The sequence below is a fragment of the Nipponia nippon genome, unplaced genomic scaffold, assembly GCF_047370975.1.
Source record: "Nipponia nippon isolate SJK-2023a ecotype South Korea unplaced genomic scaffold, ASM4737097v1 scaffold_3, whole genome shotgun sequence".
Classification (NCBI taxonomy): domain Eukaryota; kingdom Metazoa; phylum Chordata; class Aves; order Pelecaniformes; family Threskiornithidae; genus Nipponia; species Nipponia nippon.
This window is the reverse complement of record NW_028262347.1, coordinates 90,454,854-90,474,061: the sequence shown is the minus strand read 5'-3', so window position 1 is coordinate 90,474,061 and position 19,208 is coordinate 90,454,854. Positions and strand designations below refer to the sequence as shown.

Below are 19,208 nucleotides of genomic sequence, written 5' to 3'. Positions count from 1 at the left end.
CGCGGCTCCAGTATCTCACAACACATAATTTAATAACAGAAAGTAGGTCAGTGGCCTAAGAGAAACCAAACATTTGCTGGGTCTCGTGGCTTCATTACAGCAGGCAGGCAGGGTTGGGGAAGGGTGTTAATTTAAGACTGTGTATAAAGAGAGAGGGAGGGAGTTGGAGCTCAGATTTGCTAAAAATATAGAGCAGTATGAGTGACTCTTGGGGGCTTTTTTCTTATTTGCCAGCCAAGACCAAAACCAGTTCCATGTCATAGAGACTTCTTGTTCAATCCAAAAAGACTATTTTAAGTTTTTTTTTTCATATTTTTTAGTCCCTAAAAATGAATCTGAACATCAAATATGTATAAAAAACAAAAAAAATCTGAATGCTTAGGAATTTACAGTATATTTACAGCTCAGATTATTTACCAAGGTTGGCATATATTTGTGGATAGTGTGAGTTGAGCTAAAGTTCCATTTTTTCCTCTCTGGGACACGTGCCTTGGTCTTACTCTCCAAGTACCAATAATTTTTCTGCATCATCATAAACCAAACAAAATATTTGTCAGATGTTTCCATTTGAAAGACCCATAGCATTGAGGCCATCAAACGTGAGAAAACAATGAAGTCTAGGATGGCTGCTTAAATATTTAAATATTTAAATATTGTATTTTACGTATGTGGTTGTATTTATAAATGTTTCTGTTCTTGCCAGGTCTGTACGTTAACGAAGGAAGATAACCGGAGAGTGGGGGTGATTCCAAGCGATGAACAGCTCCATGTGTTGCCTCTTTACAAAATTTCACAAACGGATGAATTCGGCACCGAAGAGGGACTGGAAGCTAAGATAAAAGCCGGAGCCATACAGGTGCTCACAGCTTTCCCCAGAGAAGTACGAATGTTAGCGGAGCCTCTCAGAGCTACAAAGAAAAAGAAACCAGACACAAGGAGGACCCCAACTGAAAAGCAGCCATTAATAGATAAAAAATATTCAACACCAGTAAAGCTGAAAACTGAAGCCCCAGAAAATCTTGGCAACGCTCTGCATTGTTTAGGTGAGTGGTGCTTATTAAATTTTGCCAGTCTCTTCTGATATTGTGTTGCCTCTTACCCATGAGAGGGGAAGGAAAAGCTCCTTACTATTCAGTTTTATAAAATACTCGTATATTCTGCATTTTACGGGCTAAGGAGCAAGTCATTGTAGTCAATGTTCTCTCTTGGCACAGGAAAAAAAAACAGGCGATCGCCCAAAAATAAGTTGTTGGTGGTGTGTTAGCACCAGTGAAATATATCCAAGTTCCCTTATTCTAATAAATAATGGCAGTAGGATCATCTTGAAATACTGTTGTAGGAATGTTTGTCTAAATAACAGACGTGAATTTCTGTCATTTGTAAGTACAAGAACTGTTATCCACTTCGTACGAAAGACGATGGCTTTCTCAGAATCGGAGTTGATGATCATTTCCTATCAATGGCAGGGATGCTGCTGCAAAGCAAGGGGTTTGCGAAAGAACCCCGGGTTTTATCAAATAAGACCGCGCTGCTCAAATTGTTCCTTGAAATATTATTAGCAAGGGCCAGAGAGCTGGAACCTGTCAGCAGCCAGGTGAAAGGCGTGCCGTGTTTGCTCTGCTGCAAGAAGACGACTGTGGCCAGAGTCTGCTGCTACAACCCGTGTTGGTGGCACACAGAATCGTGGCGTGACTGAGCTTTTGATTTATGCTGTGGTACCTGGGGTCGCATTGTGGACCGGTACGTTAGAAGACAGAACTGTTCTATGGGACGTGGCAGTAATGTGAAGTAGAAAAGAAGGAAAAGGTGGGGGAAGCCATGGACTTAGATTCTGTGTCTAGAGGGGAAACATTAAATAGAAGGAATTAATGCATAGCCTGTCTGCCTTTTATTGGCTATAATTTTGAATTTTATTTCATGAGAGGCATTGAGACTTATGTAGTAGATTTAAGGGGAGGAATAATAGTTAAATGTATTTAGCAGAATGTCTGCATTTTGGGAGGAAAAATTTAAAAAAAAAAAAAAAAAATCCATTTGACACATTTCCATAATTTGCATTCAGCACCCTGCTTTGTCTCAGTAAGAGGAGTCAGGGCAACCAATGAACTTTGCGTATAGCAAGATGGAGTAAGAACAAGAAAAGCAGTATTACTGACACCCCTAGGAAACTAGACAGACGTGCAGTTAACCTACATGCAAGTTTAGGAGACGTGGTCCAGGCTTTGAAACAAATATAAAAGGACCCCCTCAGGCTGAGGACGACGTCCAACAATAACTCTGAAGCAACGATTAATAACTTTCATCGTGCTCGGGGCGGACTGGAAGTCCTGGAAGCATTAGAGGGCTCTGGTTTGGGAAGGAATTCTGAAATTGTCCGATCTCACTGGAACGTTGTTTTGAAACACTGAAATAGAGCTATGAACCGCCTACCTGTACATGACATTGTAGGTACAAACAGGCGTGGCTTCGATATCTGAAAACCATGCCTTTAAGAAAAGGTACAATATCCAGAGTTTTGCCATATGCTTTGGGAACGTAGAACTTTATTCCTTGATGATGCAGAAATAATAAAATACCTGTGTAAACAAGCCAACTTGGCTTCATTTGGACTTGAAGTATTTTGGTAATTTAAAAGGGCTGCTGATAAAAGTAAGTCACAGAGTGAGGAAGAAATACTCTTACGAGTGAGAAAGTTGTTCAGAGATGGAAAAATAAGCATGTGAATAGAAATATTTAGTTTCTATCAGAGGAGCGCAGGTTTTGTCATGGAAGTTTTGATAGTGGAATCCATCAAAATAGGTGTCGACACTGTAACCCCCAAATCTGCCGATGGCACGTATTGCTGTGGTTGGCCGCGCGAACCATTCCAAAGAGGCTTCGCCACCAGGGCAGCAGCGGCAGAGGAGGTTTGGCTTTGCAAAGGGCCGGGTGGCGTGCTCTGCGGGAGATAAATAACTTGAAGCATTTATGCACGTCATTTATGTGTTTACTCTGGTCATACGGGACGATGGCTGGGTGAAGACCTCAGCACACCACTGCTGCCCTGCCCCTAACCCACAGTAAAATGCAAAGATCTGTAAATTATGGATTTAGAATACTACAGTATTGTACTTGTCCATACAGTGTTTTGGCGGTGATAGGGGATCAGTCATTGATTGGTTCTTTCCGTTCTGCCAGTGGGAGGTAGCATTTTAGTCCTGAGGAACGGAAAATTTTAGTCTAGCTGAGATTGTCAGGCTTAATATGAAAACGAAATCAAAGGGCCTGTGAGACAAGGGAGTTGAAACTAGATGGTCCAGCAGTCACTCCTGATGGTAAACCAGAGGAAACAATTGATTCTTTAAATCAGGATCCCTTCATATTAATAGTGGCATTCAAATCTGGTCATACCATTTGAACATAAAAGACAAAGGACTGAAAAATAGTAAAAAAAATAGAAAAACTTACTGACTATAGTTTTAGGTAAGCAGTTGAATAAAGTACTGCTAAAGGCACGTTAAGCAAGTCAGAGATTACTATTAAATTTTCTCCTAATGTAAGAACAAAAGAATACTTAGCTACCCTTCAACTGTAAAGGTATTGATAAATGGTGTATCCAATGTATAGTACTCGATTTACTAATGAGGACGACAGTTTAGAATATTGGTTTGGCTTTTTAAATATTAAAAAGAACATGGAGAGCGTGCAGTTAGATGAGATGAGATGAGATAACCATGGTATATACCGTCAGTCATGGTTTCGGCCCTGTGAGGCTATTGCTCTTTGGAGTAGCCTGGGAGGACCATGAAGGAGTCACGAGGCCGGCTGTGCCGTATCGCCTGTTATGTAGATGTAGTATGTTCTTTTGGAAGAGACCTGACCGTCATTTCAAAGCCACTGCAGTATCCCCCCGCTGGAAAGCTTGGAAAGCTTGAGAGACCTGCACGTCTGCACCACATGGAGAACTGGAAATTAAAAAGGGATAAGAGAGGACTCTCTTGTCCTCTTTACTGTCTTTACCTGGCAGCAAAGATGATGGTGAGGAGGACCTTCTGAGTGCTGGGGACAGATTAAGTCGGCTTGGTAGGGTGTGCGTATGTGGAGACTTGGTTTGAATCTTGACTGTGCCGAGTCCTTTGTAGGATGTAATACTCTGTGTATTAAATAGGGTGCACTTATCATGCACCTTTTGCCAACAGCAAGCAGCACAACTGTTAATTTTTACATTATGCCGAGAGCCTTTGAAATCCGAATGTGTTATGAAATACGTATTAAAGATAAGAGGCCTTACATCCTTCCTTATATAGTCCTGTCATTTAACCACATTATTCTGGACAAATAAACTTTACAGATGGAAAGGTTATTTTTGTCTCCATAAATACTAGCAATTCTTCTTGGCCTGTATCGGATAGAACAGGAGACGAACCACCAACTTAGAGACAGTTTCGCAGCTGGCCACAGCAGAGCAGTGCTTCGGCCAGCAGCTCCCAGCGGAGGCGCGCCAGGCTCTCTTTGAACAGGAGGTGTTCCTGGGGAGCAATGCCACCTTATCTGAACCATTCCTGATTTCCCTCTACCCATGTATTTGAATTAGCTTCTCTTAATCTCTGCTACTTCGCCCCGCAGGGCAAGGAGCTTCTGGCAAGAGATGGGGAATTTGCTGGAGCCACAGCTGTTTTGAGAGTGCTGCGGGTTGTTAAAACTGATTTTCAGAGAATGTAGGTCTCTCTTCAGAGATGACGGAAAGTGCAATTCTCAAGTGCTGGGTTTCACATCTTTTGGAGGAAGGCCTTGGTCTGGCGGGGTGTTCTCAATTAAATTAAATGCTTTGAGTTTGATTTCATAGAAGAGGTTTTTAAAGAGTTGGTGCGGTTTCCTTATGTTCCTCCACAACTTCAGTAGTTGCATACTAACTGTTGTGTCCATACTTTATCCCACTTTGCCTTTTTTGCATTCCTATTGAAGCAATGTTTTTTAATCCATCACTACTTATAAATTATTAGAAGACAGAATAGAAGAAGCAATAGTTCTTCTATATTCAGTAAAGCAATTAAACATTCTGTGTATTTATGGAACAAAGAAGCAGCACTGACAGAGACGGTCTTTCATGAGAATATGTGAGAGCTCTCTGTGGGGTGCCAGCTTGCCAGCAAAACACATGTAAAGCAATTTCAGGGCCTGCTGCAAAGCCCATCAAAGTCGATGGAATTCTTTCCCATTACTCCAGTGGACCCTGGATTGAACTTATCCATGAGGAGAATGAGTCACTTGAGGAGACCGTTCCACAAACAAGCACAACTGCAGGGGGCCACGACTAGAAATTGATTAGGGAGCTGACATAAATTGAATAAATATGTCTCCACAAAGATCTGAAATAATTATTGTGCGGCAATTACATGGAAGACAGCCAAATCACATGATGCAGCTTTGTAAGGATGGATTTACCTGGAGTATGTTGCCAGATGCTTTTTTTTTTTTTTTTTTTTTCCTTTTAAAGAAAATTTCTGAGTAGTTACTTGCTAATGCACAAATCATTGTAACTCAGTAACTATTTTGCTGCAATGGACAAAATCTATGAACACACTTTTTCCTTCAGTCATAAGATGGGGTTAAGGCAGCCAAGAATTTTGATTGTTTCGCAGGCTTAATTTCAGACAGACTAAATTTCGTCCATTCTGTAAAAACCTTTACACAGTGCTTCCTGCTGGCCCGGGCAGTGCTGAAGGCCAGCAGGCAGCTGCTGGGAAGCACTTGCGTAGAATTGGGCTGTGTGAATCGGGACTGAGTGGTTATTTAGTTTTATCTGTTTATTTTATTCATCCCTGTGGGAAATACCTTTCCATTTTATATACCAGCAGTCTGACTGGAAAAGGTTAAGGCGTTAATTCAGCAAGGTTATTATGTATGCGCTTACGGTCGTAGAGATATTCCCTAAAAGCTAAAAATAACCATTTTGAAAAATCTGTAGTCATCATGTGTATCTTCCATATTAGAAAGCATGTATGAAAATATTACAAAAGGTATATTTTATTAACGAAGTGAGGAAAAGTACTTATGCTTTGGTGTGCATTTTTTTTTTTTTTTTAGGGAACAAAACAGACGCTTTAAAACCTGGAATAAAAATGGAGACTTCCGATCACCTCTATGCCATGAAACATACTTCAAACACTACTAAAAATTGCTCCTTATTAAAACAGTATACGGCTTCCTCCCCTTTTAAGGTGGATAGTTTACATCCTTATTCGTCTTTAGCACATAAGCCTGGCCTAACAGCAGTGACTAATATTCAACAAGATTTTTCAGTTCCCTACGGGTATTTTGAATGCAGTAGTAAGCAACCTCACGTGACACCTTATGTTAATTGTAAGAACTTTGATGTGTCGGTCAAAGATTATACTGGAATTTTGCTGAATGAGAAGATGAATGGCGTGCCACCGATTCTTCCAGAGGTCACTGCTCCAGGCCCCCCAGCCCATAAAGACCCCCTGCCCACTATACTTGAACATCAGCCAGACAAACAGAATTGTCAGCTTCAGTTAGACAATTCTCCTCCTTCAGAGATGATCAGCTCTTGTGATTTGTCAGTACCGCTCAGCTCCCCGGCAAAGGATGCAGTCGGCAACGAAGCTGACTGTTCCCATGGATGCCCAATGGAAAAGGGCAGCTCCCATCGGGAACAGATGTGCGATTTTGACTGTGGTGACGAAAAGCAAAACAGTGCACTGGGACAACCGACTGATTCTGAAGAAAAAGCTGAGGAATTGTGGTCAGACAGCGAGCACAATTTTTTGGATGATGACATTGGCGGGGTGGCTGTGGCACCTTCTCATGGTTCTATCTTAATTGAATGTGCAAGACGTGAACTCCATGCTACCACACCTATTAAAAAACCCAACCGCAATCATCCCACGAGAATTTCTTTAGTTTTCTACCAACACAAAAATTTAAATGAGCCAAAACATGGTTTAGCCATGTGGGAAGCAAAGATGGCTGAGAGGGCGAAAGAAAAAGAAAAAGAAGCGGAAAGATTAGGAACGGAGAACACTCAACTAAACTCTAACAGCCGGAAAACAAAGCAAACAAGTGAAAACAGAGATATTTTTTATGAAGACAATGAGTTCAACCAAATTCCATCACGCAGAGCATTAACAGTAACTAAGGATAACGTAATAACGGTATCTTCTTATGCCCTTACGCGAGTTGCAGGGCCTTACAACCATTGGGCATAGGTTTTAAGTATCAAATGCCTCCTCTTGGTGCAGTGTTACACAGTGTTTCTTTAAGGTGCTGTTAAAGAACAAGTCTCGTGTCGTTTACTATTTGCTCATCTCAACCATTTTAAGGCTGAGGTAAAAAAAGGGGGGGGATTTCTTCTTAAACTGTGACTTTAACATTTGGTGGTGCTCAAGCACATTTTAAGCAAAAAAAAAAAAAAAAAGTTGTATAGTTTTAATACATTCTAAAAAAGATTTTGTTTAGGTTATTAACCTTGATTGAATCATTCAGTTTATTACCTTTAGGAATTTATATTTTGGTGCTTTAAATCAAGTCTGTTTACTACAAAAATCATTTATAGGGATTTTAACAGGTTCACATTTTATGGTGTTAAATCAAGTTATACAGTAATAGCTCTACACAGCTCTTGGTGCTTAACCACATCAAACAGTTAAAAATAAATAAGCTGAATTATTACTTCATGGTGCCATTGCTTTAACAACTTCCAACCATTGCTATATAGTCCAAATTACAGATAAATCTTTTAGAAAACCAATGAATTTTCTTCTCTAGATTTGTCATTATGTATGAAATGAAGTTATTGGTAATGATGGCTGGAAGTTGTTTTTAAGCTGTAAATATATATTTTAAAAGCACTTTCTATTTTTAAAATTAACTTGAAATAGTATAGTATAAGGATCATATTGTCTAAGGTTTGTGCATACTCTACAGAAGAAATCATTTTATTCTTGCTGTGTAGAGTTCCATATTGTTACAGCTGCAGTATGTATGCTTAATAGCATATGTGATTGTTTTTAGACTTGCCCTTTTTCATCAAAGATTTTATGTTGCATATAAACAACAGTTACAAAATACAGAAACATTTTATCATTTTCAAGAGAGTGTACAAACATGAAATTAGGAGACGTCTTGTCAATACGTGTGTTGCTATTGGGAGTTATGAATATTATTTGGTTTTTTAAAGGCAGCATTTGTTACGATTTCTTTGAGCAATAAGTGCATAAATCTCATTCGTTTGGAGCATTATAAGTTAACATGACAACCAAATGTTCCTAATGCCTCAGGGGTAGGATTGTTTTGGGATAAAAAAAAAAATACCCCCTAGAGTTGCCTTATTCTGTTCTGGGAAAAAAAAAAAAAAAATTTGGGGAAAATACAAAGGAAGCGTTGGAAAAGTATGAAATTTCTAATATTTAACTGCAAATTTTTCCTTAAGAATAACCCACCTGTAATATTCACCAGCTTTCTAAGTTCCTTTTTTTTTTTTTTTTTTTTACAAAAATGTTTTGTAAATTTTTTAAGTGATTTATACATTTCATGTAGAGAAAGGGTTGTATTCTTCCTTCCAAACATATGAAATTTATGTTCTCCATTTCTGTTGAAAAAGTGACATATCATGAAATGACTATTTGCTAAACCAGAGGAAAAACAGACACTCCATTGCTTTTAAATACTGTAGCATCCCACTCTTCTTTCTGATTCTCCTCTCCTGTGTATTTCTTGTTTAAACTTATTTATTTAAACAAATTACCAAATGACAATGTTAGCTAAGGACCGACCTCATCCTGCAACTTGTTCCGTGAGAACAGCTCTGCGTAGCCATACCTGCCCGGTCCGAGCCAGGAGGACCGCTCAAGCCAGGACTCCTCTCGTGACTGCGAGCTGCAGGATCAGGCCCCAGAGACGAAGCTGTACCTTAATTCTGCCTCGGAGTCCTCCCCAGCTGGGTGACCTGTAGGTATAACGAGGTCAGAGTTTTCCAGTGCGAAAATATACTAATAATATACTTGATAATATTATAATGTAGTGGTGCTGTAACAGAGGAATATGAACTATCTAGATCCTGCTTTATTTAAAACCTAGACAAGGTGCTTTTTCCTTGAGAAGTTGAACTGTAAGCGCTATATTTACAGTTTCGGTACGAAAAGTACATAAATTGCATTTTTAACACATAGTGCCAGTTAGGACCTTGGTGCTACAAATACTTAAATGCGGCTGTAGATCGATGAGACGGTTCTCCTGTATAAATGTACACACGTGTAGTGTTTGCAGGAGCAAGGTCTGAAGTAGCAATCACTATGTAACGACCTTGGGTTCAATTCTACAGATTCCTGTCGAAAGTAACAAAAATGTTGATGGCAGAGGATGGCCGAATTGAACCCATTCTTTGTATCTTACCTATTTTAAGTAAAATTTGTAAAAACCGGGTATGCTGCAAATTTTAGTTCAAAGCTTAATATTAGTTCAAATAGAGGATATGAAGGGATTGTAAATAATAATAAAACAGAAACAATATTATGCCATCGTTTTGTACCAGCAGTTTTATGCTTCTTGACTATGTAATATACAGTATACATCAAATCATTATGGTATTTTGTGTGCCTTAGATTTCCATTTTAAAACTTGTATATTTTTGGTGAGCCGAAGATTAGTAAGAATTCCAGCTGTCCATACAGTAAGTAGTACTGTACGTTCTCTAGCTGTTCCATTCATGTGTTTGCTATCTGAAAACCCTTGTCCGACACCACGCTCGGTCATTTACAGAAAAGATTCGGTTATTGGTTTCACTGATAGTGCCGATAGCTTTAGTTTCTATAATGCCAGTCGAAAAAGTCATTTCTCATTCAGCACTCCCATGCGAATAACAATTTTTCTACACAAAACTAGTAAGTTACAGAGCCATCTCTTTTACCTTTTAAAATGTTCAGATCGTTAAAGCGGATCATTTTTACTTGAACCTTCCCCTATAAATGCCCGTGTTTAACTTAGGTATGATTGGAAACTTCAAGATAAAAATGTTCCATTGAAAAACCAGCAGCTTCCCTCAAAGAAGTGAGAAACTGAAAGGTGGATCTAAACGGATACCTCCGAACGTAGCCCCGGCACGTCACCGCTCGAGTGACTGCACCAATAGACTTCCCGTAAATCCAGGTCTACCTTTTTTGAAATGGCAATTCTAACAGAGAGAAGTATATCTTAACGTAATAGTTAACGCTATTAACTGATAGGTGCTAAAACTCACAGTTACTACTTTATTAAGATTACTTACATGAGAAAAATATATCATCTATACAATCAAATATCGTTCGCGGTGCTCTTTCCTTGACTGTCTATCACGTAACTACTTTTTCAAGGTGGACCTAGCAGGCAGGTTAGCTGGCCACTTCTGTTGCCTGCTGTGGCACATAGCAGGTTGTGATTTGAGAAGCTAATATTTTCTGTTGCTGTACTGCGGTATAGAAAATGCAACTATTTACTGTTTTTACAACTGTGTGCTATTTATTGTAACACTTCAGAATATTTATCAGTCGTGTACACAAACTGTGTTGTTTTGAGTAAGGTTGTCATTTTATAACAGTATTTGTCTCTTGAAATTTGCAAATCTGTGGGTCTGTTGCTTTCCTTTGCAGCCCACACAACCACTTGTAATTTGCTCTTACCCCTTAACAAAGTCCATCCAGGATGGCCAGATGAGGAGCTGGATCTAAAACTAAGGTAGCTGGCTAGGTCAAACCTGCGTATTTTACTTGGTTTCCAACAGCTGGCACTATGCTCTGGGTGAAAAAAAAACAGAAAATGGATTCCGGTGTGGGCTGGTGGTGGGGTGTGGTTGTCTTTTGATCCTTTGTCACAGTACGCTATCAAAAACTGTCGTGATCCAACATGGGACACCTCTGACTTGCCAGAAGAAATGTCTCTCGTCCCTTTGTCCACTGGTCCGGTACCACCCCTCCACCTTCGCTCTGGAGGGACAGAGTAGTGCTTTCTGCAGGAGCCGGTTCTGTTTGACTCACCGAGTCCCCGTTGGAGTCACTGCAGTCGTGCCCAATTAAACAGTGAATTGTACTCGTGCAGTTTCTCTGCGCTTACCGATTTGTAACATGCTGTTGTATTGCAGAAAATAGAAGAAATTATTTCTAGAAATATTTTAGTCACAAGATCCAAAAAGCTTTTTAAGAACTTACAAATACTTGTGACTTTCTAGCTGTAACAGTTGTATGCAGGTTATTATTTTTCTTTAAGGACTTTCTAAGCTAACTTTTACTTAGGAATAACTGCTGTTAGAAGTCCTTATCTTACCTATGACAGTGCTTCTCTATACTTAGAACAGGAAATAACTGTAGTATCTTAAGCAACATTTTATGTTAAGCATGGGTAAATGACAACTTCTTTAGTACTTAACGTTATTTGTAACATACAACTGTTTGGGGTTTTTTAAAGACCTTTTTAATATCATTGCAGTATTACGCTAAATTTGGTGGGTTAAATTTGGGTCCTGTTTACGTTGCTGCAGCCCCGTTGACTGCAATGTGCTCATTCATCAAGCTTTCGGGCAATCTTCATGTTTAACTGGATGGATGTGGATACAGTTGACCAAAGTCTGTGCCGACTCAGACCCTTGCAACCCTACCACAATTAATAGGTTGTGCAAGAACAGATCAAGAGAGATTTGGAGTAAATGTTGTACTTCTGGTCCAACACAGAGGTTATATTGTTTGTAGCATGAGACGTGATTCAGGGTCTGTAGAGAGACGTAGTACCTTCACCTCAAGTTTCAGGCATGCAGGGTGGTCTGGTTCAGACCACCTTCAGGCTCATGCTCTTGGCAGCTTTTTTGATTTTTCTTATCTGATAGGTTGTTCAATGAGAGAGAGATGGTATGGAAGCATGCTAATCAAACTGCATCTTCATGTTTTTATATTTAAAAGGAAGGGTCAATTTTGCCCTTTCACTTCCCATGAAATTTCTCTCATGTGGAAATCAGCTCCTTTTACCAAGCAGTCATCAGCTTTGTAATCCATTTATACATATATGATTTTGTTCTTTTCTTCCACAGAAATCCTGTAATTTCTGTGTTAACAGGAGGAAATTACTGTGCCCTCAGATATATGAAAAACTAAATCGCATGTCGACTTCCACACTTTTGATACGTAGCAGCAATTACATTCAGGCAGTGTTGAACAAACTCTCTTTCAGGTCTATTGTGGTCCCTAAAATTCAGATCAGGGTCTTTGTGACATATCTTCCATAAAGTTGTGGTTTATTTCTTGTGTGAAAGGTGTCTGCCCAGCTGCGACCCGTGATGCTGTCTATGATCTGATCTGAAATAACACAATTAGAGATGAGGAACGCTCCAATCACATCTGGAAGTTCTGGCTTTCTTCTTAATTGTATCAGGTGTTGATCTGACTTTCAGGAGGAAGTGTAGAGGGAATATCTTTTTGTAAAACTAAACTGTAGAGAAAGTTGCCATCGATTATTGTGACACCACGGTACTGCACAGCAGCGTCTGTGTTACAGCGTTGTTTCTAACCAGTAAGGATGTGTTGTCGTGTCACACAGCTGTGGATATATGTACAAATTCATCTCTTGCCACAGCTCCTCTGGAGACAGTAAGCTCTCCTTTGTTCTCCGCCTGCGTATACTGGTTTAAGGAAAAAAACAAACAAACAAACAAAACAAAGAGGAGGGAAAGCTGGTCACTCTGTCTTTAATCTGTGTAGACGAACAAGGTCGCGAGCACTGCTGTCACCGCCAGTCTGCTGCTCCGTCCCACGATCAGAGAGAGATAGAGAAAGTGGAAAGCTGATGGGATGCACAGTGCAAATAAGTTGCAGGCAGAGCTGTGAAGGTACAATTAGCTTTTGAGACAGCCTTCTCTGTACACGTTGTAGTTGCCAGGGTACTTCTTTATACTGACGCTTTTTTGGTACATCTAACTTTACATTCGTAAGCTTTTTAATTTAGTCTGTAACACGTTTATGTTCTGCTTTAATCTTAAACAGAGTGGCCAGTGTCAAAAGTCCTGGGATGTGGCTACTTAGTGGAACAGAATAGAAACTGGCTTCGTTGTCTTCTGGTATTACCTGACGTTTAGTTAGACAGTTTTCACAAGTTGTCTACGTGCTGCTCCAGTATGTTGCTGCAATATTATAATTACGTAAAGGAAAGAGTTTTATACTTGAGGTTTTCTCAAAGACCAAGGATTTCTAATAGTATCTAATCAGGCACCAGTATACATAGGGATCACATCTTCTAAAGAGTGGCTGAAAATGTATTTTGTATTTACTTTATTACTTCCCTATTAAAACATTTTTGGTGCTTTCAGAGGAGGGAGCAAAACTTTTTGTTTAATACTGTCATTTATATACTAAACTAAATTATGAAAACTTAATTCTACATAATGCTGTGTAGTCTCCCTGAAGAACACTTAGTTTGACTAGTGTTGATTAGTAGGTATTACTTTCTACTCTGTACAGATGACACCGAATACTACAGCCACCTTTCTCACTCCATGGGCTCTTTCTGGATCGTCTGCTGTGGTTAGCTGTTTTCACAGTCAGCGCTAGACCACGTTATACCCTGCTGCTGAATGCTTTAAATGCTCCTAACTACTCCAGAAGTTCTTCCTATCTATCCCTCTGCAGATCTCCTTCAGTACTCAGCATTAGCAGTATAGCTGTCAGCCGGCTCGTGAATTCCCCACGCACCCTGTCGCTGCTTTCTATGTAAATCAGCCAGTCTTCATCTCAGGAATATCGTAAGAATTTATTCTCCTTATGACTCTTCCAAAATCGATTTCTTTCAGTCATCTTTTATTCTATGTATGACAGTTCTAGGTTTTGTTTTTTTTTTTTTACTTCATGTTCTCTCATAGGGAGCCTAGAATATTGCAGGTGGATATGTTTTTCATTCCAGGAAAGAGGGACAATTCATTATCTGTCACAATCAGTGTTTTCTTACTTTTTAAATCAAATAATCAATTTTCCAGTTAATTTTCGGATTTCTTGATGTAATTGTTACACTCTGTTCTTACACCTGCAAGTAGCCAAACAAAAGAGACTTTGCTAGACTAGAAAACTGCTCGCCCCCTGAGGAGGGAAAGTCATCCCTTCTCAGAGTACAAGATGTTTGCTTCTGTTGCTAGCATCTCTGTGGAATCCCCTCTTTTCTTTTGAGTTACTCCACCAGCTCTGCTCAGATCTTAGACCTAAGACAGATGCTGCAGACCCTGCACAATCACAAGAGCAGGAGCATTTCTTTACATCTTCGGGTTACATCCCTGTGCAGAGATCAGTCATAGTCCTTGTGAGAAACCCAAGTATTGCATAAGTTAAATGCCTTAACTTGGACTGCTTGGAAAAAAGAGTGGAACAATGGATTTTTGTTGTTGTTGTTGTTGTTCTTCCTCTGTAGCAGCAAGTGGAATTGATTGAGCTTGAGCAGAAAAGAATTAAGTACTTACTGCCTTTCATTAAAGGGTATAGGGGTGTGAGCGTCGCTGTTTTCCTCTTTCCGAGACATGAAGACTTCAGGATGCTTTTTTTCAGTCCAGTTCTCCAGTTCATCATCCCAACATTGTTTGCAGTGTTTAACCACATACTCACAACTTCAGTTTTAAAAGAGATGAGATGCTTCTCGATGCTGTATCCTCAGTTCTTCCCACAACAGTATCTTTTTCTCTTTTCTTCTACTGGACCATTATATGTGTAATTTTTCCACACATACTTACATTAAAGTGCTAGAATCTTCCAACAGCATACTTGCAGTGAATGCAAGACTGGGGTGCTAAATAACTTAGCGTGAAGGTGACTTGCTCTCTTCGGTGTGACTGATGAACAATGCCGTTTTCGGCACTTTGCACACCTTACCAGCTTTTCTCATCAAGTCAGAGGACGCAGGTGTAGACTGCAAAAAACTGCATACATAAGGAGGAGGACAGATCGGGCAGTTAATCTACAGAGTTACCAGTTACCGCAGATGAACTCTATTCCAAAGACGTGCTGTTGCAGTGGAGCAAGGGAACTGCTAGTTTGATGTTCAGTATTGCAGTTGTTGCCAAGAACATTTGAATACTGTCGTGGAAAGTTTCGTGACCTGATCAATATTTTATATGTATATCTGTATTTTTATTATAATATTGTAATGGAAAAGGGTCTAGGGTTTGAGAGTCGTCTTAAAATAAGAATGAAGGCCCTGATTCTCATTTATACTACTGTCCTTTGCATCACATTAAAAGGATAAAGGAGCCTTAAATGGGTGTCGATTTAGCTTACATCCTTCGGAGTATCCCATTACACTGATAATGGTATAAAAGGTCAGTAGTATAAATCAAAACCGTTACCAAATGACTGATTTGTACAATCATCTGAAATCAATTTCATGATATCCCTATTGTGCACATACTGGCCAAGTAACATCCAGATTGTTCTTAGTTGAGAAATACAGGTTGAAAAGAAACTGGCTTTTATCAGGTTTTAAGTATTCACTTACATTGGCTGTCCTTTTCCCAACACGGTCTACAAAGAGAATATGGCAAAAGATTTGTACCTCTAGGTAATGGCCTAGCCAGAAATCTCACAGAGTCGTCAGTAATACTATTTCTAAGCTTTGGTAGTTTCTCTTAAAATACTTGCTTCTCTTTATGATAACTTGATCCCTTTTACGTGATTATATAAAATGGGGTTGTGACAATCTACTGAACTCCATTCTTTTCTGACTGAAGACCCAACAGGGTGTGCAGTATTGTGTGCTGTTGTCACACTGGGGTGAGTTGTGAGAGACAAAGCTGAAAGCCAACGTTTTCTGACTGCCCTAACTGTGGTGATGCTCGACAGTGAAACTGTTGGCACCGCCCTGCGTGCGTGAGTCACGCAGAGCTTCCCTTGCTGCCAGTGGAAGCTTTACGTAAGTAAGCGTCGTGCCCCAGAACATTGCAGTTATGAAATGCAATGCAACGCAATGCAGACTTCTCTTTCAAAAAAAGTTTGAGGAGAGGGAAATATATTTTCATTCTTAAATTTCTAAACGGCAGTGATGCTGCAGAGCCTAATGAGAACAGATTTCGTACTAACTTTGTGAATGCCAGTCTAATCCACGCAACTCAAAAGGCAGCGTCTGAACTTCATGAATCTCTTGTCCTCAAAATGAAAAAAATAACTGTCGGCAAGAAAAACAAATGTGATATCCCAATACCACTAAAAGAAAGCCAGTTCTAACCAATGCAAACATGCAGACATTTTAGTCTTTAACAATGAATTATTCTACGATTATTTGTTCAGTTTGGAAGAGACAGCTCTTCATAACGTGGCAGTATCATACCAGGTCATAAATACTGTTCAGAATTTGCTGTCGGAAGAAAGAACATTTATATGTAAGGACACAATGTACTGAAATGCTATGGCTAATGAACTCTTTCCTGCTTTGCAAAATTAAAAGATTGACAGTATGCCAAAGCAAAAAAAAAAAAAAAGTCAGCATTTTCTTTCTTTCCTTCTCTCTTCCTTCTGTTCTCTCTTTCTTTTTCTTTCTTTCTTTGGGATGCATTTGATATTTATTTTTCAACTTTGAATTTGCAGTTTTGGATTATTTCCAGTTACCAACCTACTGTATTTAGATCTGGAACATAAAATTAACTTTTTTCAACAAAAGATGATGTACAGGGAGAAAAAAATCAGAAAGAAAAAGCACTTCATTATGTCACAGTATTTACAGGAGAAAGTATAAAAATTACTTCTTTTCTCAAAAAAACATTTGGGGCCTGATTCTTTCCTAGTATAACTGGGCATAGCTTCATGAGTCTGGTGAAGCTGTGAAGAGTTACGCTAGCTGAGAAACTGAACCTGAAAATCTTCTTTGCAGACAAGGGAACCCTTACCAGCAGTACTTGAAGACTTGTGAGTTGTGACTGCATGTTACTTGAAAGATCTAATTAAGCTATGTTTTTTGGTGCAAGCAGTTGTTGTACATGATTTCATGTTTATGTAGCAAGATGCATTGAAATGTTGATACTAGTATTGAAACATACATGTAAAAATTGTTGTTGTGGAAATTGTCTGTTCTGTTCTATTTTTCTTGTGTGTCTCATCTGTTTAGAACGTAAACTTTCTTTTTTTTTTTTTTTTATTGTCCTAACTGAATAAGGCTAAATGAATACTGTAATTGAAAATATATTTTAAATCTTGTCATGAGTTTTTAAAAAGACTATTACAAATTGTATCATTCCTGATTACACAGAACTTTGTGGGTGGTTTTAAATAAATTTTATACTTCTATTTTGCACTTAGTCGTCTAATTTTTCTTTCCTGCATTTTTCATGCATTTCTTCTTGTAAAATGCTTTGAGAAATAAAAGAAAGTTGTTTTCCCACTACAAACCAAAACAAAGTCACGCTGACATACGTAAAGACTAAAAACGTAGGCCAGGAAAGCCTGTACCGTACAACTTCGAGCAAAGTTAATGCCCTGCTTCGTAATACAGCGTATAATGCTACATGTGTGCCCCATTTCAAACCATTACATGGCTTGAAATTTTAGAGAAGGCATTAAAAAATGACTGATTCTAAAGCTAGAAATAGTCTAGTCTTGCAGCATATCTGAGAGTGCCGAGAACCTCATCAAAGATGTTCCGACAGTAGCAAGGAGTTACTCTCATGAAAACACTAGCCTTTAGATTCTGTATGTTTATATAATTTATCCTATAGTCAGTAAAACAGAAGTCAGTGAAACATCTTTTTAAGGGAGGAGTAAGAAAATAGTTGCTAATACAAGTATTTTCATTTTATGAGCCATTTTCCCTGCAGGAATTTTGCTCTTATCACTAATAACCATTGTTACCTGCAGAAATGCATTTATGAATTAACTCAGCCCTAGAGGACTACAGTAGGTTCACCCGAGTCAGCCAGGTTTCTGCAATGGAAAGGGACGGGCATACACCCGTCAGCTATCTGGTCCCTGTCATCAGGCTGCCTTGGCTTCGTGCAGGACTGACCTGTCCCGGGCAGAGCCGTACAGCAAGAGAAGCAGCCAGAAAATGCGGAACTTCATCATCTTCTGACTAAAAAGGACAAAATGGTTTGCACATCTACACAGTGTCTCTTTTTTCTGCCAGCCCTGTCTGGCAGAGCAAGGTTATAGGAATCCTTCACTGTGGCTTTTAATTCCCATCCAGTGGAAACAGTCCAGGTTTTATTTGCTTCAAATCAGAGGGTACTTTTTTCTCTCAAAACAAAACAGACCTCAGCGCTAGTCTGCCTTACTATGTGACATTTTAGCGCAGAACAACAATACTAGACAGAATTCCTGTTGTTTAGATCCGAAGAAAAGGAGGAATACAACTCTGTTCCTATTTGCTTCTATTCCTTCTCCAGTAAGCACAGTAGCAAAAGCTGCTGTTAAAATAATCTTCCGGACAACTGGAATCTCCTAGAGGGCAAACAAATGCTGCTATCCTCAGGCTTCAATAATTCCCTAGTAATAAACTACATTACATGATACGGTGCATCTCGTTCCTGGGAGCTGAGTGTGGTAATCCAACAGGAAGGCCTTTACCCTTCTATGTTATTTGTTGCTCTTTCAGAGGATAATCATTACTGGGTTTTTATAGCAACACCTCCCAACTTGCCCCAGGCCTCCTCTAAACCATACCATCACATTTTTCAACAGACCTACGCATTCCACAGTTTGATATTGGAGTCTGTAACCTATAGCACAGGTTTCCAAGAAAGCGTGTGGATTTTTGAATGGCACTTAAAGACTTGGGAGCAGACCCAAGAACATCGTTATCGAGGGAGAGAGATGGATGAGAAGCAACATTTTCCAGCTCCCTTTCAGGAACTGCCAGCCGACTGCTTATTGCCTCCCCCGGCATTCCCACTGCCTGCTGTGTTCCCAGTCAGAGCTACATTTCTTTATACATTATGGAGCACATTACTGGGATTTTAAAACACAGCCTCACCTGCAGCTTGTGGGAACAAAACCAAACCAAATTTACCTGCCCTGACATCCCTGAAACGTTGCCAAACATGAGTTTATCTTGTAGAGCTCAACACCTTGAGGTGGCGTCGGTGCTTTCTCATATTTTAGATTTCTTATATAAATTATAGAGATAATAGAATATTGATGTAATACAGTTCGTTGCTTTTACATTCTTAAGATGCTATAGCCTTAAATTATGATACCTATGAAAATGGTATTAATTGTTAACAATAGTTT

The 19,208-nt window shown here is 39.3% G+C and overlaps 1 protein-coding gene across 2 annotated transcripts in view; it reads left to right on the top strand.

Moving 5' to 3' along the window:
- TET1 (tet methylcytosine dioxygenase 1) overlaps window positions 1-17,270 on the top strand; it is a 71,538-nt gene extending 54,268 nt beyond the window's left edge. For both annotated transcript variants that reach the window (XM_087767733.1, XM_009465993.2), the window contains 2 exons: window positions 704-1,043; window positions 6,067-17,270. In XM_087767733.1, the coding sequence (XP_087623859.1) occupies window positions 704-1,043; window positions 6,067-7,208 (1,482 nt within the window). In that variant the 3' untranslated portion in view covers window positions 7,209-17,270. The remainder of the gene's footprint in view (window positions 1-703; window positions 1,044-6,066) is intronic.
- Window positions 17,271-19,208: the final 1,938 nt, after the last annotated feature.